The sequence below is a fragment of the Chiloscyllium punctatum genome, chromosome 24, assembly GCF_047496795.1.
Source record: "Chiloscyllium punctatum isolate Juve2018m chromosome 24, sChiPun1.3, whole genome shotgun sequence".
Classification (NCBI taxonomy): domain Eukaryota; kingdom Metazoa; phylum Chordata; class Chondrichthyes; order Orectolobiformes; family Hemiscylliidae; genus Chiloscyllium; species Chiloscyllium punctatum.
The window spans coordinates 69625161-69652341 of record NC_092762.1 but is presented as its reverse complement, the minus strand read 5'-3'; the positions used below and the strand labels follow the sequence as shown (position 1 = coordinate 69652341).

The window sequence follows — 27181 nt, the reverse complement described above, 5'->3', positions numbered from 1 at the left end:
GTGGTGTGCAAAGTTAAAAATCACACAACACCAGGTTATAGTCCAACAGGTTTAATTGGAAGCACTAGCTTTCAGAGTGCTGCTCCTTCATTCACAACCACCTGATGAGGGAGCGGCGCTCCGAAAGCTAGTGCTTCCAAATAAACCTGTTGGACTCTAACCAGGTGTTGTGTAATTTTTAACTGACTATACCTACTGTGAGTAGTGGCCACTGGTGGTACTGCACCCCCTGAAATGGGCAGGAAGATTCTTCTCTGCCCAACATTTCCAAGCACTACCTTCTTGGGACAGCCATGATCCTCATTGTGCATTTTACTACAATCCAGACAGTGCCCACTACTTAGCCTTGGCACTGCTGGGGATGAAGAGCTGCCAACCAATCAGATAGTGAAATCCAGCAGGATTTAAGTTTTCTAGGCCATGCACACTAGAATCCAAACTCCTGCCTGCATCTCAGGAGTTATGAGACAGCTGCAATCAATTGGAACTAGATAGAGGAATTACTAACTCATAACATTTCACATGTTTGAACTTATTAGTCCCCGAACAGAAGAAGTAATAACATAACACATGCACATGTTTAAGAACAGGTGAGTCCAAAAAAAAGTCTGATTTGTTAGTGAACAGCAGACAGTAGAACATTGTGACCATTCCAGTGGATGCTACCAGTAGTATTGATATTGGGAATTGAACAATCAAATTTGTGAATTTTGGCTTTGCCAATTGAATTTTTTTTGTCCTGGTTCCTTTACACAGTGACTGCTGGCAGCACTTCGACTGTGAAAGTATCTTTTCTTTGCTAGCAGTGTAGGTACTTAATATTTGTTCTCCAAACAGTGACCTTCACAACACACTAGTTCGCACAATTGGATATCAGGCCAATAACGCACATAGATGAGGTCTGAAGTTTGCTTTAACCCCATTTTGTTTGTATACCTCTGGTAGATAAAACATATATATCTGCAATTCAAAAGTCGTCCATGGTTCATGATGGAACTGTATTGAGCTTCCTGCTGACAGGAAGTTGGGTAGTCAGCCTCTGGTTATCTCTTCCCTGACTTTGTCCAGGTCTGACATACCAGAATTTTATCCAGACATCCAGTGAACTTACATCCACAATCATCGTCTGGCCATATCTGGGTGTTCAGGTTCATTGTACCCTGAAGGTGGCAATGCAGGTCATTAGTGGTCAAGAAGGAATACAGCATGTTTCCTTCATTGGAAGGGGTATTGAGTACAAGAGTTGGCAGATCATGTTACAGTTGTATAGAACTTTGGTTTGGCTACGTTTGGAATACTACATACTGTTCTGGTCGCCACATTACCAAAAAATGTGGATACTTTGGAAAGGATGCAGAGGAGGTTCACCAGGATGTTGCCTGGTATGGAGGGTGCTAGCTATGAAGACAGGTTGAGTAGATTAGGATTATCTTCATGAGAAAGACAGAGGTTGAGGTGGGACCTGATTGAGGTCTACAAAATCATGAGAGGTGGATAGCAAAAAGCTTTTTCCCAGAGTGGGGGGGCTCAATTACTAGGGGTCATGAGTTCAAGGTGAGAGGGGAAAAGTTTAAGGGAAATATACATGGAAAGTTCTTTTTGCAGAGGTTAATGGGTGCCTGGAATGTGTTGCCAACGGAGGTGGTAGGCATGGGCATGGTAGCGTCATTTGTGACACATCTAGACAGATACATGAATGGGCAGGGAGCAGAGGTATTACGGATCCTCGGAAAATAGATGACAGGTTAGATAGAGGATCTGGATCTCTTTTTTTTCTTAAAACACACATTGAACATACTGAAGTTTTAATTGCATAGGTGATCCAGGGGTTATGATCCATGGTCATGACAGCATATAGTTGCTGTTCTACTTTTTTAATAGACTAGATTTCAATTATAATTTGCTTCAGGTTGCAAACTTTCGGCGGTGGGAGAAGATTTAGAATCTTCACCATCTTTGAATGAAATAGATCCCACGTGTTTAGTACTTCAGAAACAGATTTGATTCAGCAGTATAAATCCTAAAATGTTGTAGTTCTCAGCCACTCAGCACATGTCAATGTTTGAAGGATAACTTTGCAGATTGAGCACTTCTTTTGTAGTCTGTTTAAAGCCTTTCCACATTGAATTTAGATGACTAAATGTCCTATTAATTTACCCATCCCATTTTTTTTCATATGGCTCATTAAAATTTAAATGAGAAGCTTAACCATGGTAAAGTTAGAAATGATCAAATTTCTTCAATATGGATTTGAGAATGTGAGCAAAGCTTAAGAGAATGTGGCTCAATATAGTTCCATCCCGAATCGTGGACTAGTTTTGAGCCGCAGTATGTTGAAATGGATAATGTGTTAAATTTTTCTCTCTCTATTTAGTTCAACTCTGAAGATAACTTAATATGATCATGAGTAGACTTTTAGCCTCTTCAAAGCAGATGCCCAACTATGTACAAGTTTCCATCCAAGCCACACATTTTCATGACTTGGGAACTGTATCATCGTTTCCTTCATTGTTGCTGGGTCAAAGTTCTGGAACTTCCTCCCTATCGCCATTGTGGGTGTCCCCACACAGTTAGGACATCAACAGTTCAAGAAAGCAGTTCTCCTACCACCACCTTCTCCTGTACATTTGGAATTAGACAATAAATGCTGGCCTAGGCAGTGATAATGACATCCCATCAATAAATATAAAAACCTCTTTGTCATAGAGAATTCTAAAAATTCACAATCCTCAAATTCCTTCTCATTTTTGTCTTAAATGATCAACCCTATATCATGAAGTAGTGCTACCTTGTACTAGATTCCTGAACTAGAGCAATTTAGGTCTTTCAATGTGCACATTGTGTATCATGTGTATTTTAATGAATTTTAATGAGGTAAGAACATAAGAAACAGGAGCAGAAATAGGCCATTCAACCCCTCGGGCTTCCTCCACCATTTGTAAGGTCATGGCTGATCTGATTGTAGCCTCAACTCCACTTAACTCCCTTGTCAATCAGTCTCCGATTTATTTAATAACCCAATCTCAGCTGTTCTCTCGGAAAATAATTCCAAACAACGTCTTGAGAGAAGAAACCTTCCCCATTCTTCTACATTCCAGAGAATATAGGTCAAATTTGCTCAGCTCCTCATTACGGAACAACTCTGTCATTCAAGAACAACTATGTTGAATTTTTGTTGTACTTCCTCTAATGCAACTGTATCCATTCTTAAGAATGGTAACCAAAACTCCACACAGTAATCCTGCTGTCGTCACACTAGACCCCCATATAATACCAAGACGTGGTATCCAGCTCCCTGTCAATAAGGCTAACATACCATTTGCCTTAATAATTATTTGCTGTGTCTGAATGCTAATGATTTTTCTTCCTTTTTTTTAGAACATACAGGTTCTCTGATCATCAACATTTAAAAGCTTGCTCCCTAATAAAATGTATTCTGCTTTTCTATTCATGCTTCCAAAGTGAATAATCTCACACCTGACGATGTCTGTTTGTCGAAACTATTTGTACAGATTGATAAATATCTGAGTTCACTAATCATTATGACACTCCATGAGCTTTGGGTGGCAACTTGAAAATTCCCTGTTTATCCCCAATTTCTGATTGCTGTCCTTTAACTGGGTCTTCCATCATTGCTAATATATTGCCCCAATTGGTGAGGCCACTTTTAAAATACTGGTCGCATTCTGCAACTCAACAATAGTCCACAATTCTGTTTTCCCCCTTCTATATAAGGATGTTGTTAAACTTGAGAGGGTGCAGAAAAGATTTGCAAGGAAGTTGCTGGAAATGGCTGGCTTAAGATATAGGAAAGGGCTGAATAAGTTGGGGCCTTTTTCCCCTAGGGTGTCGGAAGCTGAGGGGTGACCTTACAGAAGTTTTTAAAAAATCATGAGGGGCATGGATGGGGTGAATAGCCAAGGTCTTTTCCTTTTGGTGGGGAAGTCCAAAACTAGATGGCATAGGTTTAAGGTGAGGGAGAAAGATTTAAGAAGGCCCAGAGGGCAACTTTTTTACGCAGAGAGTGGTGCTTGTATGGAACGAGCTGCCGGAAGTAGTGGGTCCAATTACAGCATTTAAAAGGCATCTGGATGGTTTATGAATAGAAAGGTTTAGAGGGCCATGGGCCAAATGCTGGCAAATAGGACTAGGTCAGATTGGGATGTCTGGTCAGCATGAATGTGTAGGACCAAAGGGTCTGTTTCCACATTGTATGAATCTTTGACTGTCTCAAAAGTCCTTACCTTGCATATTAATCATTTATTTAGAAGTTTTTGAATGCCGTTTGGAAACCCAAAGTAGACTCAATCTATCAAGTCCCTGTTACACTACTAGTACACGCTCCAAAACAACGCTTAAATGTGTCAGACAGTAGTTTCCTTTTCTAAACTCAATATTTGCTAATAAGTATGATTGTCCACCTCGGAAATTCCTTGTCACTCGTCATGAGATCTATGGGTTCCTGCATGATTGATCAGCCTGGTCCTAGAGCCACATCTCTGACAGGTGATTCTGGGAGGTGGATGTGGTTCTTGGTCTTGAGATTTTTGACATTCCTTTTCCAGATTTCATCTTGCTAACAGGTGTTGTCGAAGAATTCTATCCCTTCATACAGTTTCCTCCAAGTCAGTTTCTTCTAAATAAGGGTCTACCATGCGTTGATGGCTATGTTTCATTTCTTGAGGGGAGCTTTTAGGAGTCTTTGAAATTGTTCCTTTGTCACCCTCTCATTTGAGTGACTTCCTTAAGCTTGAAGTAGATTTGCTTTGAAAGGCGAATGCAAGCATCCTTAGCATTTGGCCAACCCAGTGGAGTTGGTTGAAGATTATCATCACTTCGATGATGGTACCATTAGCTGCTTCAGGAATGCTGATGTTCTCCCAGATGATGCAGAGTATTTGTCTAAAACAATGTTGATGGTACTTCTCAAGAGTCTTGAGGTGGCATTTAAACTTAGTCCACATTTTGGAGCCATATATTTACAGTCTGAATGTTCTATGGTGTTCTAAGTGCATTGTTAAGATTTCCTGCACGTTCCTAATCCCAGTCTGTATCCTATTTTCTCTCTCTCTCTCCTTTTCATGATAATTTATTTTAGATTTACTAACTTCTAATGCTAGAATCTTGAGAATTCTGGAAAATTAGTGCAACATCTTTGCAGCTACCTCTTGTGCACCTCAGGTGCAGGCTATCAGGTACTGTGTATTAGTTCCTTACGATTCTCCAATAACCTTTACCTGCTGATGCTTGCTTTAAGTTACTCAGCTCTTTTCAGCCTCTATTTCTAATGCATTCTATGAAAGCAGGTGCTGAATACATTTTGTGTCCCTGTCAAATTCCTGTGATAGTCTCTTCTGTCTGTCTCAAGGGACTAATGATTTCAGCTACTCTCTTTTTTTATGTACTCCTAAGAGCTCTAACCATTTGTCTTTATATTCCTGACTAGGTGAATCCCATTTTGTTTTTTCCCCTTTTTTATCAATGTTTTATTCACCATTTGTTGGTTTTTAAATCTCTCCAAATCCTCAGCCCTATTATTACACTTTACAGCATGATATGCCTTTTGATTTAATCAAATACTATCCTTAAATTCCCTAGTATGCCTGGGATAAATCTTCCTGACTCAGATTTTATCTATAATATATTGAATTTTTGTTGAGATATTTTGAATCCTTTTTCCTCTTCAATTATTTACTGTTCTACCTTTCAGTCTATTCAGCCAATCAGCTTTAGCCAATTCCCACTTCAGACCTATGTAGGTCTTATTTAAAATTCATGTTTTGGTTTTAATTCACCACTTTGTTACTTAGTAATACAATTTAAAGCTATATTATCACATTTTCCCAGCGGTTCTTTTTATTATGAGATTACTAATTAACCATGCCTCATGATACAATCCCAAATCTAAAATAAATTTTGTCCTTTTCTGATTTGTTCCCCAAATGATTATCCTACAGGAACATTGCAAAAGCATTCTGCAAACTAATCCTTCAGACTGCCTTTGCCAATTTAATTTGTTTATTCGAAATGAAAATGATAGTTCTCCTCAGATTTTTGCATTGCCTTTGTTATAAACTCCAATAATTTTTATTTATTTCCCTTGTCAATGTTAAGGAGTTGTACTACCATCAATGTTTCTTGCCCTTTTTATTCCTAATCAGTTAATGTCTATTTTAATTCAATTGGAATAGCCAAGATCCTTTTAATACCGTGTATAATGTTATCCTGTATAATGATGGCTATTTCTCCTATATGCTTGTCTTTTCAAAATAATGTATACCTGGAATATTTATTTCACAACTTTGGTCACCTTGCAACCATGTATTGGTTATGGTGATTATGTCAAATCATTTAACTACACTTGTTTAGCTAGCCCACTTATCTTGTCACAGTTGTTTCATGCATTCAGATGAAGAGTTTTCAATTTTTTTTTGCTATGCTTTTATATGGGCCTTTATTTGCTGGTGAACAATCATTATTAAATTCCCTGTCTCATTTATCCAATCTTTACCTAAAATTGCTAACTGGTCTGCTGACTTGACTTTCCTCTTTAGATTCCTAAGCCTCCCTTAAACTGACCCCTTGAGCCTCCTTATTTATTTGATTATTAAATTAGTAACTAATTAACTAAAGTATAATTAATACCTTCCATTTGCAGGGGATGCAGCAAATTATTTGAGATGCATTTCATCTTGGAATTTATCTTAATCCATATTTTAACAATAGATCTTTGTGTGTTATGTCCTCCTAAATCGAGAGGGCACTTAAGACCAACAGATATAGAAGCAGAATTAGGTCATAAGGCCAATTGAGTATGATCTACCTCATATGCTCATAGCTGATGCGTTTCTCAACCCAATTCTCCTGCCTCCTCTTTGTAATCTTTGATCCCCTTATTAATCAAGAATCTATTTGTCTCACATACATTCAGTTACTTATCTTCCACAGCCTTTTGCAGCAGTTAGGTCCAAAGATTCACTGCCCTCTGGCTGAAGAAATTCAGCCTCACTCAGTTTTTAAAAAGGTCATCCCTTCACTCCAAGGCTGTGCCTTCAGGTACTAGTTTCTTCTATGAGTGGAAACATCTTCTCCACATCCATTCTATCCAGGCCTTTCAGTATTCCATAATTTTCTTAGATTCCTGCCCCCCACCCCCCATTCTTTTAAACTCCATTGAGTACAGATCCAGAGACCTCAATTGCTTCTCATATGACAATCCTTTCATCCTCAGGATCATTCTTTTAAACATCCTCTGGACCTCTGCCAAAGTCATTACATTCTTCCTTAAATATGAGGCCCAAAATTGCTTACAGTATTCCAAATGTGGTCTAACCAGAGCCTTCATAGCCTCAGCAATACATCCCTGCCCTTGTATTCTAGACCTGGCGAAATGAATGCTAACATTACATTTGTCTTCCTAACTGTCAGCTGAACCTGCATGTTAACCTGCATTAACTAGGACTCCTAAGTCACTTTGTGCCTCAGAATTCTGAAGCTTGTCCCTGTTTACAAAACAGTCAATGTCTGTATTCTTCCAAACCTCACACTTGCCTACATTGTATTCCATCTACCACCTCTTTGCCCACGCTCCTCGCCTGCTAAGTCCATCTGCAGCCTTCCAGCCTTAACACTTCCTTCTACTTATGTCACCTGCAAACCTAGCAACAATGCCCTCGGTTTTTTGGTCCAGATTGTAAAAGTATAACATGAATAGTTGTGTCCCCAGCACTAACCCTTAGAGAACTCCACTAGTCACTAGCTGCCATCCTGAAAAAGACCGCTTTATTCCCTATTCTCTGACTTCTGTCAGTCAGCCAATCCTCTGTCCATGCTGGTACCCTGCTCCTATTGACCAATTGTCACCATGGGCTCTTTTCTTTTTTACCAGTTTCCTGTGTGGCATCTTGTCAGAGGCCTTCTAGAAATCGAAATAGATAATGTCCATTGGCTCTCCTTTGTCTAACTTTCTCATTACCTCCTTAAAGAATTTTAATAGATTTGTCAGGTATGACCTCACCTTGATAAAGATTATCTGTTTTAGATTATCTGTACTGAAGCCTTTTTCCACTTTCTGGCAACTGGCTCAAAATTCATCCTTAGCTGACATTTTATTCTTCTGTTACCCAGTAAATATTAGTAACTCATTTATGTGAAGAATCACAAAGACAAAATGTTTTTTTCTATTCTGTACACTGTAGAAATGGGGTGTTAAATTAATGCATTGTAGCACTTGACTGGATGTTTAAACTGGAATTCAGGAAATGTTGAGATTAAACACTGACAATATATTAGAGATTAAGATTGTTGAAAATATCTACTGACTTTTTAGTATAGAGACTGAATCACTGGGTAACTTGTACATACCTTCGGACTACTGCTGCTTTGTCACAATGCAGCAGTGATTCCAATCCAAAAAGAATGTTGTAAAATGTTTTAGTGCAGACTAAAATTATGAAAAGTTGGCAATTTTTTTTACTTTTCCTTTCCTTTCAGCTTTCCTCCATTCCTCTCCTGTTTTCATTTGATTAAGAGCATTGCTGGCATACTCCTCCCAACTTTGCAAATGAGATTAGCAGATAAAAAATACATTTTACTTTTAAAGGAAGTGACAGCAATGGCATTGGTCAAAATGTTCCAGAAGTCACTACATTCCTGGAGGGTTCCAGAGAATTAGTAAACTGTTAATGGACATTCCTGCTCAAGAAAGGAGAGAGAGAGAGAGAGAGACAGAAAGCAGGAAACTAAAGGTCACAAAGCCTCATATCTGTTAAAATGCTACAGACTATTAGGGAAAATAGCAGAACATTTAAAAAAGATTAACACAATCCAACAGGAAAAAGGGAAATGATGTTTTACAAATTTGCTACAGTTCTTTTAAGAATGTAATGAGCAGAATTGATAAAGGAGAACTAGTATTTGGATTTCCAGAAGGCATTCAGTAGCTGGGACATAAAGGGGTATTGCACAACATAGGAGCTCATGTATTGAGGAGTAATATATCAATATGGACTGAGGATTGGTTAATACACAGAAGACAAATAGTTAGAATTAATAATAGGACATTTTCAGATTGGAAATATGTAACCAGTGGAGTGCCACAAAGGTCAGTCTCAGGACATCGATTCTCCTGCTCCTTGGATGCTGCTGACCTTTTTCTTTTCCAGCACCACACTCACAATTCTGATCTCCAGCATCTGCAGTCCTCACTTTCTCCTAATCAAGTATTTAATATATTGGAGGAAGAGGTAGAGCATAATTTGTTCAAATTTGCTGATTTTACAAAAATAAGTGGGAAGACATGTTGCGATGAGGACATAAGAAATCAACAAGGGGATATAGGTTGAGTGAGTGGGTAAAAACTTGGCAGATGGAGTTTAATGTAGGAAAGTGTAAGGTCATGTATTGTGTTAGGAAGAATCAAAGGACAGACTACTATTTAAATGGACAGAGAGTCCAAAAATGTGCAGTGCAGAGGTATCTAAGTGTTCTTGTGCATGAAACACAAAAGGTTAGCATGCAGGTGCTGCAGGTAATTAAGAAGGCAATTGGAATTTTGGCCTTGATTGAGAGGGTATTGGAGTTTAAAAATAGCGAAGTCTTGCACTTGGAGTACTGTGCACAGTTTTGGTCCCTGTATTTAAAAATGAATATGCAGACATTTGGAGGGTATTCAAAAGATATTCGCGAGGGTATTCCAAGGATGGAGGGTTGAATTACCAAGAATGACGAAACAAGTTAGGCCTTTGTTCATTGTAGTTGAGAAGAATGAGGACTGATCTTATTGAAACATTAAGCTTGACAGGGTAGACATTGAAAAAATGTTTCCACGAGTGGGGGAGTCTTGAATTAATGTACAAAATAAGGGAGATTCATTTAAAACTGGAATGAGAGAGAATTTCTTCTCCAAAAGAGTAGTGAAAGTCTGGAATTCTCTCTCCCAGAGGTCTGCGGAGTCGATATAACTGAGATTGAGTTATGTGAAATATCGAGGAGTTGAGGGCTGCAGAGTGTTTGGTATGAAAAGGAGTTGAAGTCTGTGGCATATTAGCCATGATCTTATGGAATGTCAGCGCAGGCTTGAGAGACTGGCTGGCCCCTTTCTTCTCCTGTTTCTTATTCTTGTGTTCTATGTTCTTTAATGGAAGCGGGTATTTGTTTGTGGTTCCTCTCTAATGAATGGTTTGAGTTTCGTACAAATGGACGTTTGTTGTAAACTTAAGAAAAGGAAGTTCAACAATAGGAGAAAAATAGAAAAGCACAGTGAATTAACATGGAAAAATTGTTCTAAAGCATTTTGTAGTAAAAGATGTATTTTTGAAGTGGCAATTCTAGGAAAAATGGCAACCAACTTAACATAGAGCTATATCTCACAGTAGCATGAGATAATGACCATATGTTGAGATTGGGTGAGAAATAAATGCTGGCCAGGATACCATGAAAAAGTTGCCTACATTTTTATTTATTTATGGGACGTGGACTTTGCTGGCTCAGCCAGAGTCCACTGCCCATCCCTTATTTCTCTGGAGATGTTGGTGCTGAGCTGCCTTTGTTAAACTGCTGTAGACCATGGAGGTATTGGAACACCCAAAGTGATATTACTGAGGGCGTTTCGGGAATTTGACTCAGTCACACTGAAGGAATGATAATGACAATTCCAAGTCAGGAAGGAGAAGAACTTGCAGTTGTTGTTGTTCCCATTATGTCTGCTACTTCTATGGAATAGAGGTCATGAGTTTGGTGGGTAGTGCCTTTTGACTTATTTTCAGATTGATTGATTGATTTTTAAATGGTGCCCCAGTGAATTAATGGTGAAGGGAGTGAATGTTGAAGATGGTAGATAGGGTGTCAATCTGGTGGCTGCTTTTCGCTGGATGGTGTTGAGCTTCTCAAATATTGTTGGAACTGTAAATGTAGGATATTGATTCTCAATCCTGATTTTTGCCTTGTAGATGGTGGACAATCATGCTCTGAATGGTACCGTTGAATCCTTTATGTCTCCCTATTAGGCCAGAATGGGTCCAGGTATAACGTGTCATCTCATTTGACATTTAGCAGTCCCTCACTTAACTAAGGTGTCAACCTTAATGATATATGCTTGTGATTCTGGAGTGAAACTTGAATACGTAACCTACTGACTCAGATGTGTAAGTGCTACCACTGAGCCAAGAATTACATCAAGGGAATTTCCATATATGTAAAGGAAAGAAAGAATGTCTTTGTCTTTTCTTTTAAAGAAACTGGATTAAGTACCTTTCCTGGAACATTTTATAAAGCCTGTGATTCAGGAAATAGTTTTGGGAGTACTTGGCTTAGTACAACACATTCAGTTTCTTTCTCGAAAGGATCAAAAACAAATTGAGAATAATTATACATATATCAAGAAATTTCATTTACACAACAAATTTTAATATTATAAAACATCCCAAGGTATTGCACAAGTATGAAATAAGGCACAAATTGACACTGAGCCAATCAATATTTTGATGTTGGTTAATGCTGTATTGCTGATAATTACATCATAGGAAATGTTATAGTTATTGAGAGGGATGCAGAAAAGTCTGGAGCTTGGAAATGTTAACTGTAAGGAACAACTGAGGAAGTTGCATTCTCTTTTTGTTCCAAAATAAATTCAAAATTGATCAAATCAAATTGATCACTCTGATTAGATTCAAAGTATTTTTAAAAAAGAACTATTAGTAAATTGGGAATATATGCAGAATATTTTCACACAGCTTATTGGATTTCTGGAACTATGTAAACACGTTAAGAAATAACATAAATGGGGTTGAGAGATACCTAAAAGAAGAAATTGAAACTAAAAATCCAGGGCAAGAAGATTTGAAATCAGACAAAAAGTAATGAGCATGTGAGTTGAATGGCCCCTTCACAGACTTATCCTAGTTTCTGTCTGCCACTGATTCCATAAGAAAATGTGAGCACCAAGAACAGAAGGCTCGTCGTTTGTTTTGTTGATAAACATCTGACTACAGCTTTGCCTCTTTGTTAGCATGCTCACATCTGAGCGAGTTGTTGTGCATTCAAGATCCACTCTAGAAATGTGAGCACATAATTAAAACTGATACCATGATACAGTGTTGAGCACAAGCTACACTGTAGAAGGTATCATCTTCCAAAGAAAACGTTAAACCGAGGAATAGTTTGTCCTCTTTGATTGCCAGAAGAGATCAGTGTCATGGTTGATGATGAGCTGGGGTAGTTTTCCAGTGCCCTGGCCTGTATCTATCTTGCAAGTTATTATCACTAAAACACATTATTCAGTCATATTACTAATGGTGTCTTCTCGTTGTGCTTTGGGGGTTTTCCATTACACAGTCAGTACACTTCAAACATACTGAATTGAGATGTTGTAAAAAGGTGCTATATAAATGCAAACATCCTCCTTCCTTTATGCCTTGCAATCTCATATTATACTGTGTCCTCAGAATTGCTGTGTTTTCTGAAGAACCTTAAGTCATGTGAACATGACCTGAAATCCTTTGTAAACAATAAATAAGAAAGCATTAAATTTTCTCCAACAGTTGGGTAAATATTTGAGCTTATTGAAATTGGGGCTAGTGTGCTTAATCACGATTCACCATGATAATAGCCAGATGTAAACTAAAACACTTTTTCCTATATTGTTGATCCACTTGTCTTGTTTAGTAAGATAGTAAATTGTGGTGTATATCCTACACTTCTCTGATTTACCGGTTATGAGATCCTATGTTCATACTACCCTCAAAGTTATTTTGCAGCAAATTTTGCAACCAGAGATACGATTACGATCTCATCACTGGTTTGAATTCAAACCAAGAGGTGAAAGCACAGTGTGCAAGCCTATAACACATTCTGTGAAAATTGTATAACATATTGTGGCAAAATGGTTTCAAATAGTTGTTTAAGAAATCCAGCACACCACATAACTGTGGTTCATCAATCCAGCCTGTAAATAGATGTGCATAGCTTGACTGCTGCTTATTGTTGAATTAAAGGAAGTACTCACCACTGTATACCTTTTTGTAACTGCACTGTGGTTCTGTGCATCAAGGAAGATGATCAAATTAACTAAATAGGAAGCACTCAATGCCTCTACACTGCAGCATTTGAGCAATAGAAGATGCCCTCATGTAAGTCTGCTGATTTTAAAAAAAAATAAACTGTGGTTCCAGTTTGTTTCTAGTGTGTGTATATATATATATATTTAGCCGTGTTTAATTTATTGCTCAAGTTTTCAATACACTGTCTTTGTAATGGTGTGAGAAACAGTCTAGAATAGCACTTTTCTGGGTCTGAAGATCAAAAAGGGTGATAAAACTGATTAAAAACAGATTTTTATCATATCAATAAAATTTATAATAGAAAATTAATATACTAGTATGATACACATTGACTTTTTTTATAACTGTGTAATGTTAAACCATAGTATCAATATAAAGATTGAATGTATGAAGATATTTTTAAGTCTTCCATCATTTTGACTTTAGATAGTAAATCTTGCAGCATGTTGTAAGGCGAGCAGAAAAGTTAATTTAACAGTACGTTTTTAAAGATGCATTTTTTTTTCAGAACTTGCCTGTCTCAAGGTATGATATCTTCAGTTGGGACTGCTGTTGATAAAGCTTAAAGCGACATTTGTGGTTAGCAGCTTTACCAACCTCTCTGAATTCTGCTGATGCTCAGCATAGGCAAGAGCTTGCAACAAATTGTTTGTGTTTCGGGGATGCTTCTTATCAGTTCTGATGCATCTTTTCCCCATGTGCTATTTCTGAAATTGCAAAAAAAGGTTTAGTTTAAAATAGTTACAGGAGGAAGAATGGATAAAAATTTAGCAATTTATTCAACAATGTAAAATGTTCTGTTCCATCTCTGTAGATTGGACCAGTATGAAAAATTTTTTTAATAATTATGTGTGTGCCTCTTAATGCATTTGTATCTTTATCTTTCCCCCTTTCTCCTGTTCTCATTCACTTGAAAGTTTTTTGGAACCTTGCCTAAGTTCCTGTTCTTTAGCTTTCAGTCAGAAAATCACTGTGTATCACATCATCCAACAGTTGCGGCTATCATAGAGAAACTCATCCTGGACTGCACCTGATAGTTTCACACTTTCAACGGGGTCATTGGACAATATAGTATTCTAGCAGAGTTTGTTTTGCCCTTTTTATATTGAAGATACAAAAGCCAATTGGAACATATCCACTGCCTTTTCTTCTAAGACTGGCTAATTCAGCACAGAATGGGCATTCAACCAGTTCAGCCCAGATCTGTGGGCCTCAGCAACATTTCATTTGGCACATTACCCACTAAGCCAGTAGGGAGTTCCAAAGGCATTGACTGAAATGGGGTATTGGTTGTTATCTTAAGTTCTCTGTCCATTGGTTACTTAATTTGGCTAATCACAGGGATCTGCCCACTGAGGCCATCTGTTGTTTTGTTTTTGTGTCGCTCTGTGATGGTGAATGCTTTGCTGATAGCTACAATAGACACTAAAATAAAATTTCGAACACACTTTCGCCTAGATGGACTTAACCAAAATATGAGCTTTTATTAGATCAGTTTTGAGTTGCCAATTATTATATTGTTGTCCTGTCAAAAAAATCATATCTTGTGATTAGCATCCATAAGACACATGTACTTTGTTAACCTTTAAAATATGATCAGCTTATAAACAAAAAAAGACTGCACTGTGATTTGAGCAAGTCCTGAGAGAATGCTTAAAACTTTATTTGGTCTGATTAAATTTTATTTCTGACATGCTAAAAAAAATTTCATTTAAATATTTTGGTGAAATTTTAAGCATACCGTTGTGAGAAATATCATCTGTATTATGGGTTCAATATTCCTCGAGTAAGGAGAGATGGTAAGAAAGAGACATAACTGAGCAAGATGGTCTTTGAAACTCACCTCCTTCTTGCTATCTCAGCATTCAGATGCTGAGTGAGAACATCCATGGGTGACTTTCCCAACTCACCAGCAATTAAAGTCCTTAAGTGGTCAATTAAGGCCACGTAAGAGCCTCAAGCCTCCACCTCACCAATAACTTGGCTCTCCAGTAGGCAATTAAGGTGACTAGTTTCCTGAGTGGGAAGCCATGGTGACCTGCTAACTGCTTGGTTCAGACCTCCAATACCCCACTCTCTCTACCTTTTACCTGCAGTACCCCTTTACCCCCTCTGCCTAAACCCATGTCCCCCCCTTCCCCAAATAGCCAACCCTACTATAAGAAGAGAAAAGAAACTTACCCTTCCACTGAACCCCCCCTCCTCCCCCACAAGAAGTAGGCCTCAACCAGCAGATTTTAGTACCCCTGCTTCTAGCAACCTATTCACCAATGTTGAGGCCTGTGACTGGGTGAGATACTGGTTCCTTGCTCTCCTATCAGCACTTTATAACCTGCTTGGCAGGCAGTAAGTTAAGTTTCTCACTAATGGGGTTGGTGTGTTCTTCACTCAGCCCCACATGTTGAAAAATAATGGGCAATTCTGTCCTTAGAGTTTTTATACCCTCTGAAAGTTACTTCCAGGTCAGATATGGCATGAACAAATTGCAAGGCACTCATTCAATGCTAATCTAAATCTTCTGAAAAGCAGCAATAATTTATATTGCTGCAATACTTTTACATTTCCCACAACAGCCATTTATCTGGCCTGTGCAACAGCAACATGTGAGCAGTTTTCAACAATAGAACCTCGTTATCCAAAAGAGGTGATGTTAAAATTGTAGAACTCATGCAGGTGGCAGACTAAGCATTTGTATTTCAAAAATCCATGCTGATTTTGGACTGTTTGTCCAGAAATGAAATGACACTGTACCACAATACCAGCTGACCTAGACCTCATGTTATACTCTCTGTATTGTACTTTATTGCTGTATTCAGAATGGATTCCAGGAAATTGTGACATTAACCAATTTGACAGTTAACAATTAGAGTCTGAAATAAAATGGACGTTGGCTAAATAATAGTCCCTCTGTCAGGCAAGAAGTTAATGATGCCACAGATCAGAGGGCTGCTTTCTCATTAGAGAGACGACTGGTGGTGGTTTAACCTGAAGGTCACCACATCTCAGGCAAGAGGAGAGATTAAGAATGCAATTTCCTTCTTGTTAACCTCAGGCAGTGCAGGAATTGAACCTGTGCTATTGTCATCACTTTGCATTGCAAACCTGAAGTGGGGCCGAGCTTAGGCCTACAATTACAACACTAGATGTTCTCAACGTATTTCCATGAGAGTGCAAAAGTGAATTGAAGGATTGCTGTGACTTCTTATACAACTTGCGGGCCTTTAAGGACAAAAGGGCAGATGGCCCTAGCCTAGTGAATGCATTTAAATCACATGACATTCCTGACCTGTGAACTTTGATAGGGTCAGTGGTAAATGTTCTACATGGGCACATGTATTCCCAATTGCATAAATGGTCAAGACAGCTTTTCTGAGAAATGATTGCTGGGCCTCTTGCTGAGATATTTGGATCATCGATAGTCACAGGTGAGGTGCCGGAAGACTGGACGTTGGCTAATGTGGTGCCACTGTTTAAGGGTGGTAAAGACAAGCCAGGGAACTACAGACCAGTGAGCCTGACATCAGTGGTGGGCAAGTTATTGGAGGGAATCCTGAGGGACAGGATGTACATGTATTTGGAATGGCAAGGACTAATTAAGGATAGTCAACATGGCGTTGTGCGTGGGAAATCATGTCTCACAAATTTGATTGAATTTTTAGAGCAAGTAACAAAGAGGATTGTTGAGGGCAGAGCAGTAGATGTGATCTATATGGACTTCAGTAAAGTGTTCGACAAGGTTCCCCATGGGAGACTGGTTAGCAAGGTTAGATCTCACGGAATACAGGGAGATCTAGTCATTTAGGTACAGAACTGGCTCAAAGGTAGAAGACAGAGGGTGGTGGTGGAGGGTTGTTTTTCAGACTGGAGGCGTGTGACCAGTGGAGTGCCAAAGAATCAATACTGGGTCCTCTACTTTTTGTCACTTACATAAATGATTTGGATGTGAGCATAAGAAGTACAGTTAGTAATTTTACAGATGACACCAAAATTGGAGGTGTGGTGGACAGTGAAGAGGGTTACCTCAGATTACAACAGAATCTTGACCTGTTGGACCAATGGGCTGAGAAGTGGCGGATGGAGTTTAATTCAGATAAATGCGAGGACCTGCATTTTGGGAAAGCAAATCTTAGCAGGACTTATACGCTTAACGGTAAGGTCCTAGGGAGTGTTGCTGAACAAAGGGACCTTGGAGTACAGGTTCATAGCTCCTTGAAAGTGGAGTCGCAGGTAGATAGGATAGTGAAGAAGGCGTTTGGTATGCTTTCCTTTATTGGTCAGAGTAATGAGTAGAGGAGTTGGAGGTCATGTTGCAGCTGTACAGGACATTGGTTAGGCCACTGTTGGAATATTGCATGTAATTCTGGTCTCCTTCCTATTGGAAAGATGTTGTGAAACTTGAAAGGGTTCAGAAAAGATTTACAAGGATATTGCCAGGGTTGGAGGATTTGAGCTATAGGGAGAGGCTGAACAGGCTGGGGCTGTTTTCCCTGGAGCATCGGAGGCTGAGGGGTGACCTTCTAGAGGGTTACAAAATTATGAGGAGCATGGATAGGGTAAATAGACAAAGTCTTTTCCCTGGGGTCGGGGAGTCCAGAACTAGAGGGCATAGGTTTAGGGTGAGATGGGAAAGATATAAAAGAGACCTAAGGGGAACATTTTCACACAGAGGGTGGTACGGGTATGGAATAAGCTACCAGAGGAAGTGGTGGAGGGTGGTACAATTGCAACATTTAAGAGGCATTTGGATGGGTATATGAATAGGAAGGGTTTGGAGGGGTATGGGCCAGGTGCTGGCAGATGGGACTAGATTGGGTTGGGATATCTGGTCGGCATGGACGGGTTAGACCAAAGAGTCTGTTTCCATGTTGTACATTTCTATGACACTATGTCTCTATGACTAAGCGTTATTGTAATTTAATTTATAGGAATTTGAAAATCTTAAATATTGTTCTATGTTTGTGATTTTGTTTCAATTTTATAATATGGTTTGTATAATCAGCCAGCTAGTTGGAAAATTATCACTGTTAAAATAAAGACACGTCAAGTGTACTCTTTAATCATTTTCGATGTTGATTCAAAAGTTAATTTAAAAATCTGAAACATCTGCAGTTTTCCTCAACTTTTGACAGTCTAATTTGAATCTTGCAAAATGAAAAAGAGTGCAGCCACTATACTGACTTGAACTGCTGTGCTCTTCCAGCACCACTAATCCAGTATTTGGTTTTCAGCATCTGCAGTCATTGTTTTTACATTATACTGACTTGTCTTCTTTGGACGAAATGTAGTAACTGATTCTAAAAGTGTAGAAGATCAAAATAATGCATCTTTTAAGTGGAGATTTTGGCGTCCTTTGATCCGTTTGCTCATTTGGAAGAATAATGCATGAAAAGTTATCTACCATTAAGTCTGCAGTAAGTTAATTGGCATTTCAGATTTTCCCATTCTGTATCTGAATTCATTACCAAGAGAGACTTGTGTACAAAGTCATATTAAGAAAAAAATGTAAGAGCAACTCCATGCAGAAAATGGAAAGATTTATATGTTTCATATTCCTTTCATAGGAAAAGGTTTTGAAATGCAGTGCTAAGATTTTCTCTACTTCTTTTATCTTATTAACATATTTTAAAAAATATATTCTAACAGTGAATCAGCCAATTTGTTTAGTCTCAAAGGCCTTAATATTTTACCATGTGATTACTATTGTGCCATTTTCTTTTTCATTTCAAGATTGTTGTTTCAGCATGTACTCAGAATTTTTAATTTTGTCTTTTACTTGACAAAAAACATTTAGATTTTGACAGTTACATAACTGCCAGGGTAAATGATTTCAGTATTTGAAAGCTGTTGCTTATTTTTAATGACTTAGTCACTGGATACAATGGAGCAACCTATCAGAATAGAAAGAAGCGATTACAGGTGCATTTTGTTAAATGCCTCCAGGGTCTGAAAGTTTTTTTGAAACTAAACAAAAACATTGCTGCTGAGTTTGGTTTAGAGACCTTCATTAGATATGTTGTGGAATTGATAGCTGAGTAATGCACTTTGAAAGGAGCTGAATAGAGTGTTCCATGTTAAATCCTATTAGTGTAAGCACTGCTTTACTCTGTGCCACGGGAAACAGAGCAGCAGATACTGTTTGCAAATTGGCAGATAGGAATGGTTTAAGAGGAGTATTGAGTTTAATTTTGAAATGAAAAATCCATCCCACTGTAAGTATCAATTAGTTGAAGTTACTGGTATTCAACATTGAGGAAGTTTGATACTTTGTTTCTCTCATTGATGTTTGTGTCTAATATTTAAAACTTCTGCTTAAAACAGGGAGAACAGCCTAGCGCTGCTTTAATGTTGAATATGTTGATCAGCAGGCGTTGCAAAGAAGCTGGGAAAACACATTCCATGATGCACAGAAAATGGCATATGTCTAATGGGTCATACCCACTGATTTATCGACTTTTCTAATTCTGGAATCTCTTTTTAGTCACAAAATAGATATAAGCACTATTCTGAGAAAGAATTATGGGAAGTGATGAATAATTAATAATAATGGGGTTTTCTTTTGTTGTTTTATGGCTTTGTTGAGATGTTGTCAATCTCAGACATTAACTGTCTCTCTCTCTCCACATATACTGCCCAACCTGCTGATTATTTCCAGCACTTTTTGTTTATTTGAGATTTCCAACCTCTGCAGTACTTTGTTTTTGCATTACTTAATTGAGATTTAATTGTACGTTCTTGTGCAGAATATTAATATCTTCCAAATCTCGAAGAAGGGTCTCTGTACAAGTAATCTCATCAAAGCTAGCTTAGCACTTTCCACTAAGCTCTTTTGATCCTACAGTAATATTTTCCAAAGAGCAGTGTGATTCTGAAGCTGATAAAAATGTTTGTGGATTTTATGCTCTGCTGATATATATGCCAATGACCTGCCGATAAGTTGTGGGCGGCACGGTGGCACAGTGGTTAGCACTGCTGCCTCACAGTGCCTGAGACCCGGGTTTAATTCCCGCCTCAGGCGGTTGTGTGGAGTTTGCACATTCTCCCTATGTCTGTGTGGATTTCCTCCGGGTGCTCCGGTTTCCTCCCACAGTCCAAAGATGTGCAGGTCAGGTGAATTGGCCATGCTAAATTGCCCGTAGTGTTAGGTAAGGGGTAAATGTAGGTGTATGGGTGGGTTGCGCTTTGGCGGGTCGGTGTGGACTTGTTGGGCCAAAGGGCCTGTTTCCACACTGTGTAATGTAATCTAATCTAATCTCCAAAATCCTGCATAATCAGAACTCAATTACACATGGATAAATATAACTGAGGTGTGACTAATGTTTGTGCTCAGTGTAGTGAGTGAAGCTCCTCTTTTCTTTTTTTTGAAATAATAAAAGCAAATCATTTGCTGTAGTTGCATTATAAATATAATACTTTGTAAGGTATATGTTAATACTAATCCATTAAGAAAATTTTCATTTCTAGTTTGTTAGTTTTCAATATGGTCTAACTATATTATGGTTGGTTGTCCATAAAACCTGCAATGTTTTGTAACTGCTTAGTCATACTATCTGCAGTCCTACTCCATTTTCACTCAAGGTAATGTAAAAGGGTTGTGAAAGCTGTTGAAGAAAAAAATTAAAATTCTATGAATAAAATTCTATTCAAGGTCTCTTCCACGAATTCATTCCTTCTGTGTTTTCGCCAACCTAAGTTGTGTAGATTATCTTAAAAAATAAATTCTAAACAGGAAATAGTTTTTGTTTCCTTTCTAGTTTCCTGTTATTTATATTTACCTGTTCATCTGGCCGAAACTATTATTTTGAACAAGTTTTTGTGCTCATCAAAAAGTCACTTTTTTTTTCAACTTACTTCATTCTTGTAACATCAGTCCTGAGGGGAAAATACTGACGAATATTATACAAGATACTGTCAGTGCTTGTGTAAAGGCCACAACATCCAAACGAGTAATCAGCATAGATTTAGAAATATTGTTCTTGCTCGCTAGCCCTGTGAGACAGTAACTAAAAATATTGTGAGCGTTTTATGTGTGAGATGTTTTGGAACAAAAAGGCTAAAGTATCTTACAGTGACCATTGGCTGATTTTCTGATACTGTACCCCCTCTAAGGTTAGCTCGGTTGGCTGGATGGATAGTTTGCAATTCAGAGTGTCACCAACAGAGCAGGTTCAATTCTCGAACTGGCTGAGGTTACTGTGAAAGGTCCAGCCTTCTCAACCTCTGCCCTCACTTGAGATGTGGTGACCCTGAAGTTAAATCATCAGCAGTCGTCTCTCTCTAATGAGAGAGAGCCCTTCCTACCAAAGAAAATTACTTGAAACATTAACTCCATTTCTGTCTCTATAGATACTCTGTCTTCCTGAATTTTCAAGATACTTTATGATTTTTTAAATTTCAGATCTCCATCTGCAGTAGCTTGCTTTTATTTTAAGACCAAACTTTAGTTCAGAAGTGCTAATGATTCTCAATGTCACTTTGGCTCTGTGTCAACTATTGTCTGATTGCAGCCCTGTAAAGTACCTGAGGCATTTCTCTATATTAAAGATGCTTTATTACTGGAACTTTGATACAATAAAATAAACCACTTTCCTCAATCTTTCTTAAACCTTAACATTGTTCATACTATTTCACCTTTATGTTCTTTGTGGGAACTAAATGTAAGTCTTGACACGCAATATTCTTAAAAAGGGTACTTTACCTGAAGGACTAAAATTGATTGGAGATATTAAAGAATATAACAATATTTATATTTAATGTATGAACAAGAAAATGTCACCTGATAGAATAATAGGTCTTGATTTTCACACTGAAGCTGGTGCAGAGAGTATTCCTGGCTAAGCAAACCTGGCTCAGAGGAAACAGCTGCATGTAAATTGCCCCTGAAGGTGAGAGTAGAACTCAGACATGGTTAGTAGTGTGGGCAGTTGGACGCTGTCTGTACTGGAGTCCAGCCTGCTGCCTGAGAGAGGTTATTTTAAATTGGTAATTTGAAAAATTAAGCCCTCTAAGTCCCCTCACCCACTCTCAATCCATTTCTCTTGCCCCAACGTTTCATAGCTCTTCATACTCTCTGTGCCAACCTAAGCTTTTCTACCCATTCATTTGATTCCTTTTGATGCCTGTGCTAACCGATAACCCTCACCCATAATCCCTTATAGCCCCATGCCACCTTAATGCTAATTCTGCCAATCCATGCCCACCCCCACCACTCTTTGCTGTTACTCACTCCATGCCAGCTCACCCTGTAATCACCATGGGAACACCTTAGGAGCCATACTGAAATAACATAAAATAAAACACTAAATATCTAAAGACAACTATACTTAAAAACAAAGCTCACTGATAAAAATCCATTCAGTTTATTTAAGTACTTTCACAAGTCCTCTGCAAAAACAATATTTATATTCACAGCCCCACATAAAATAGAGCTCATCACTGACAAAAAATTAGAGCTGTCAATGAAACTGTGAACTTGCAGCCCATACTGTGATAATCAATATTCGTGAAAGTTTGTAACATGTGTCCCAGATACTGAGACATTACATTTTTCAGGTATGCAAAATCTTTTCGGTTATTTTTAACCCTCTGGCTTTATTTGTTTCCTCCTATTGTGACCTCGGGTAAATAGATCCCACATCAAGAAGGCAATAAAGCAAACAACTTTCTCAGCCTATTTAAACAGGAAGTACTGTCTTAAATTTGACTATTAAAACCAATATTATGTATAATCCCAAAGGTTTACAAGAGTGTTCCATCCTTAGCTTTAACTTAAATGTTGCATTCTATAGATTATATCAATACAAATCTGAACTTATGGGAAGTTTTAGAATATTGTGGAATGTGATATTTCCTGTTCACCTTGATCGTAACCTGTGGGATCATCCACGAAGTTGATCAGGGGCAAGTTAGGAACTTGGGCGTGATCTTGACTAACCTGATCCGTCTTTAAGTATCGTGCTCAATGTATTGCTGAATAAATTTTTTTAAAAAAATATGTCAATCGGTGATGATTGGTGGCTGTAAAGTACTGAAATCAGTTGGAAGAGGACACAATGTTAACTTTGAAACCTTCTGCTGACACCGAATACATCATACATCATGTGGGCGGCATGGTGGCACAGTGGTTAGCACTGCTGCCTCACAGCGCCAGAGACCCGGGTTCAATTCCTGCCTCAGGTGACTGACTGTGTGGAGTTTGCACGTTCTCCCCGTGTCTGCATGGGTTTCCTCTGGGTGCTCCGGTTTCCTCCCACAGTCCAAATATGTGCAGTTCAGGTGAACTGGCCATGCTAAATTGCCTGTAGTGTTAGGTAAGGGGTAGATGTAGGGGTATGGGTGGGTTGCCGCTTCGGCGGGTCGGTATGGACTTGTTGGGCTGAAGGGCCTGTTTCCACTCTGTAAGTAATCTAATCTAAAAAAAAACTTCTATGGAATTCACCACCCTGAAGTGTGGTGGATGCTGGAACATTGAGTAAATTTAAGGAAGAGATAGATTTTTAATTTGTAACGGGTTGAAGGGTTATGGAGACTGGACAGAAAACTGAGATTGGGGTTGAGGAGAAATCAGCCAGGATCAAGCTAAATGTCAGAGCAGGCTTGAATTGCCTATTCTGGCTCCTAGTTCTTAACATGTAAATTTCAGGTTAGAAAAACGTGACAAAAAATTCTTTTCAACTTAATTTTAAGAGGGTTTGCAACGTCAGCAAAAAGTTGAGCTGCTACCAAAGTCTGATGAACAAACTGAATCATTAGGTGTCGTGGCTAGGATTGCTAGATGACCATTTCAGAATGTGTTATTTGGCGACCAGGATGAAGCTGTATTCCAAACTTGAGGCAGAAATTTCAGTCATAATGAAGCAGTAACATGAGAAGAACTAACATTATGGTGCTGGAAATCTGAAATAAGGACAAAAAGTGCTGAAAATACTTGATATGTGGAGTGAGAAACTGAATAACACTCCATTTCAGGGCTGGCGAAAGGTCACAGACCTCTGAGTCGTTGAGCAGAATATTGTGCCCCTCTTGTGCTACACTCTGAATGCTGGGAAAGCATTGAATTAGGTGGGATGGTGGTGTACCTGAACCCCATCACCTTCCCACCTCTGCTAGAACTAGGTCAGGGGTATAAAGGCGCATGGTTGGAACTCTCACCATGTCACCAATTCACCAATGAGTGAGAGCTTTATCCAGCCACTGCTGGTATTCACCCAGCTGCAGGCAGGCTGTCATTGTATGGTATGTACAGGAACTAAAGTTGTGCATCTAGTTTGTCATTTTCCAGGAACTAGGATGTGTGATCCTCAATGCAAAGCACTCAGAGCCTGATTGATGGATTCAACATCAGAAAGGGGGGTTGGCTTACTGAGAGCAGCACCTCTGCCCTTGCTGCTGATTTCTTTAAAGGCTCCCTCACCCCCTCCTTTTCTGCCTTCCCCACCCCTTGAAATTCTATCCCTCCCACTTTACCCATTTGAAGTCTTGTGACTTGGATTGTTAAGTGAGTATGGGACTCCAGTATATTTCAGTTGAGGAGCAGCCAGAATCAGATACTGATGAGCAAAAAAGTTGCTTTCCATTCAATAGTGACCAGCACCCAGATCCTGATTCCTGTGAAAGGTCTGTTGCTGGCCACCCCATTACCAGATTGGCTTCTGGGTTTGTGGGGCTCAATGAAAAGAGGCACCCTGGTGTCAGGAATCAATAAGATTCAACCTGTTAACTCAACATATCTACATACAGATGTTTCATGACTTATTGAGAATTCCGAGCATTTTCTGCCTTTATTATATGATTAAATATCTTTTATTCTATAGTAAGGTATGGTTCTTCAATAATGCAGGCCAGTGGGGATAACACTTGCTGTTTTGCTGTTCACAATCACTTGCCATCCTTTGGTTATGATACAAGTCTAACAGTCAAGAGGTAATGGGTTAAAATCTCACAATGCCAAATTGTGACATTTAAATTTACAAATCTGATAACTTGCTGCAGACACAAGAAAACACTGAAATGTGCCAATTGTAATGAAATCCATCTGGTTCACCAATGTCCTTTGGAGAAATAAGCCAATTAATTGATCTTGGCACCCATTTGTTTATTGTTTAAGAGGATCAGGTCAGGGATGGGCAGAGAGGCATTGACCTAGCCCCCAAACATATTTTGTGTGTCATAAAAACTAGCACAAAATCTATTATAAAACAGGACAGTTGGGAGCATGGAAGTTTTGTGATGCAGTGGACACATCCTTACCTCTGGGCTAGAAACCTTGCGTTCAGGTACCCCTTCAGGACTTGATGGCCACAGAAAGTACACTCTGAACACATCCAAACAGATTGATAACGCACTTTGATCTGCACGAAACTTGTTGGTCGTCCAGAGCAAGAACTTGACCTCAGCCGAGTATTGCAGAGTGGCATATTTCCAAAGTCCAGTACTACGTGCTGAGGGATGCACTAAAGCTTGGGGCAGCTGTTGCCAAGGTGCAGTGAGGAAAGACATCCATCTAAGATCTTTCAGCTAAAGTTAAATGGGGGTCAGTTCAGTTATTGGACTTTCCTGATGCCTCAAATATGGGCGGCACAGTGGTTAGCACTGCTGCCTCACACCGCCAGAGACCTGGGTTCAATTCCCGACTCAGGCGACTGACTGTATGGAGTTTGCACATTCTCCCTGTGTCTGCGTGGGTTTCCTCCGGGTGCTCCGGTTTCCTCCCACAGTCCAAAGATGTGCAGGTCAGGTGAATTGGCCATGCTAAATTGCCCATAGTGTTAGGTGAAGGGGTAAATGTAGGAGTATGGGTGGGTTGCACTTCGGCGGGTCGGTGTGGACTTGTTGGGCCGAAGGGCCTGTTTCCATACTGTAATCTAATCTAATATATGCAAACATAATTGTGTACAAGTAAGAAATACCTTTGGTTTGCTGCTGCAGTGAGTCAAATTCAAATGTTTGTTCATATGCGACTGTACATAACTAAACTGCTTCAGTGACTACAGAGAATCTCGCTTATCCAAACAAGACAAGTGAGGAGTATGTTGTTCGAATAATTGATCATTTGGATAATTGATCTGATCATAAACAAGTGTTAATTTATGAGTGCCGGTTGTCTGAACATTTCTTGGTTATCCAGCAATGCACACCATAATGCCGTTTAACCAATAACTGAATGCTGATTTGCATAATGCCATTTTTATGGGACTTGAGATCTTGTTCAGATAATCTGAAATTCAGATAATTGATTATTGGATAATTGAGGTTCTACTGTATCATTTTTATGAATAAAATATATTTTTGAAATAAAAAAATTGACTACCAGCCAATATATCGTTCCAATTTGCTTAATGGTAAGAATGGGAGAATTTCTCACAGAAAGTTATAGAAATCACTTTGCCAAGCATCGGCCTGGCCAATGCAATGACTATCTGTGGTTGTCAGCACCTTCTTGGGGTGTGGTATCTGAAGGAAGAAGATTAATAGGATTTTCAAATATGTTTCTGAACACAAATAATCAACCTTTACAGTTAGATTTCAGGATGCTATAGAATATTGCCAGACATGCTTAAAAAATTATATTTACAATTGAGTCACTTGTTCTTTTCCAAATTCAGAGTTGAGTGATCTTTAATTAATTTCAATGTAAGGGGATAAGTCCAATCAGATCTTTCTGTCAGGAATCAGTAGCAAGATATTTGTCCTTGTACCTGAACCCATAAACATTTCAGTAATCTTCAGACAAACATATTAAAAGTAGAAAACCATACGGGTGAGTTTGGCTACCAAGTAAGATGTTAATGCAGTTGCTTAAAAACAATTTAAAGATAGAAGTGAACCTGAAACAGTAGTCCTCTACCTCTAATGGGTGAAACCCAATGCCTCTGAACCCGTATCTCTTACTTTCCTTCCCTTTTCCTTTCACATTACCACCAAGTCTCCATTCTCCAGCCTGCAGTCTTGACTCCGCTATCATTAAATTGTTGCTCATCCAATTTACCTCAGTGCCCCATGTCTAGCTAACTTTATAAATAGCTTTCTCCTTTCAGGTACTAAAGCTTTTCATTCAGAATGTCCAACAAACTGGTACTGTAATAGGCTGGAAATGAGCAGCAAGAACATTTTCTTAATATTTTTCC

The 27181-nt window shown here is 38.8% G+C and overlaps 1 protein-coding gene across 3 annotated transcripts in view; it reads left to right on the top strand.

Annotated features, from left to right (window-relative positions):
- Nucleotides 1–27181, top strand: part of LOC140494676 (nuclear receptor ROR-beta-like) — an 80722-nt gene that overhangs the window by 15831 nt on the left and 37710 nt on the right. The window contains exon 1 of one of the 3 annotated variants that reach the window (XM_072594134.1): nt 19152–19267. The exons of the other annotated variants lie outside the window; for them this stretch is intronic. Coding sequence (XP_072450235.1) covers nt 19249–19267 — 19 coding nt within the window. The 5' untranslated portion in view covers nt 19152–19248. Of the gene's footprint in view, nt 1–19151; nt 19268–27181 lie in introns of those variants that run through there. 3 annotated transcript variants of the gene reach the window in all.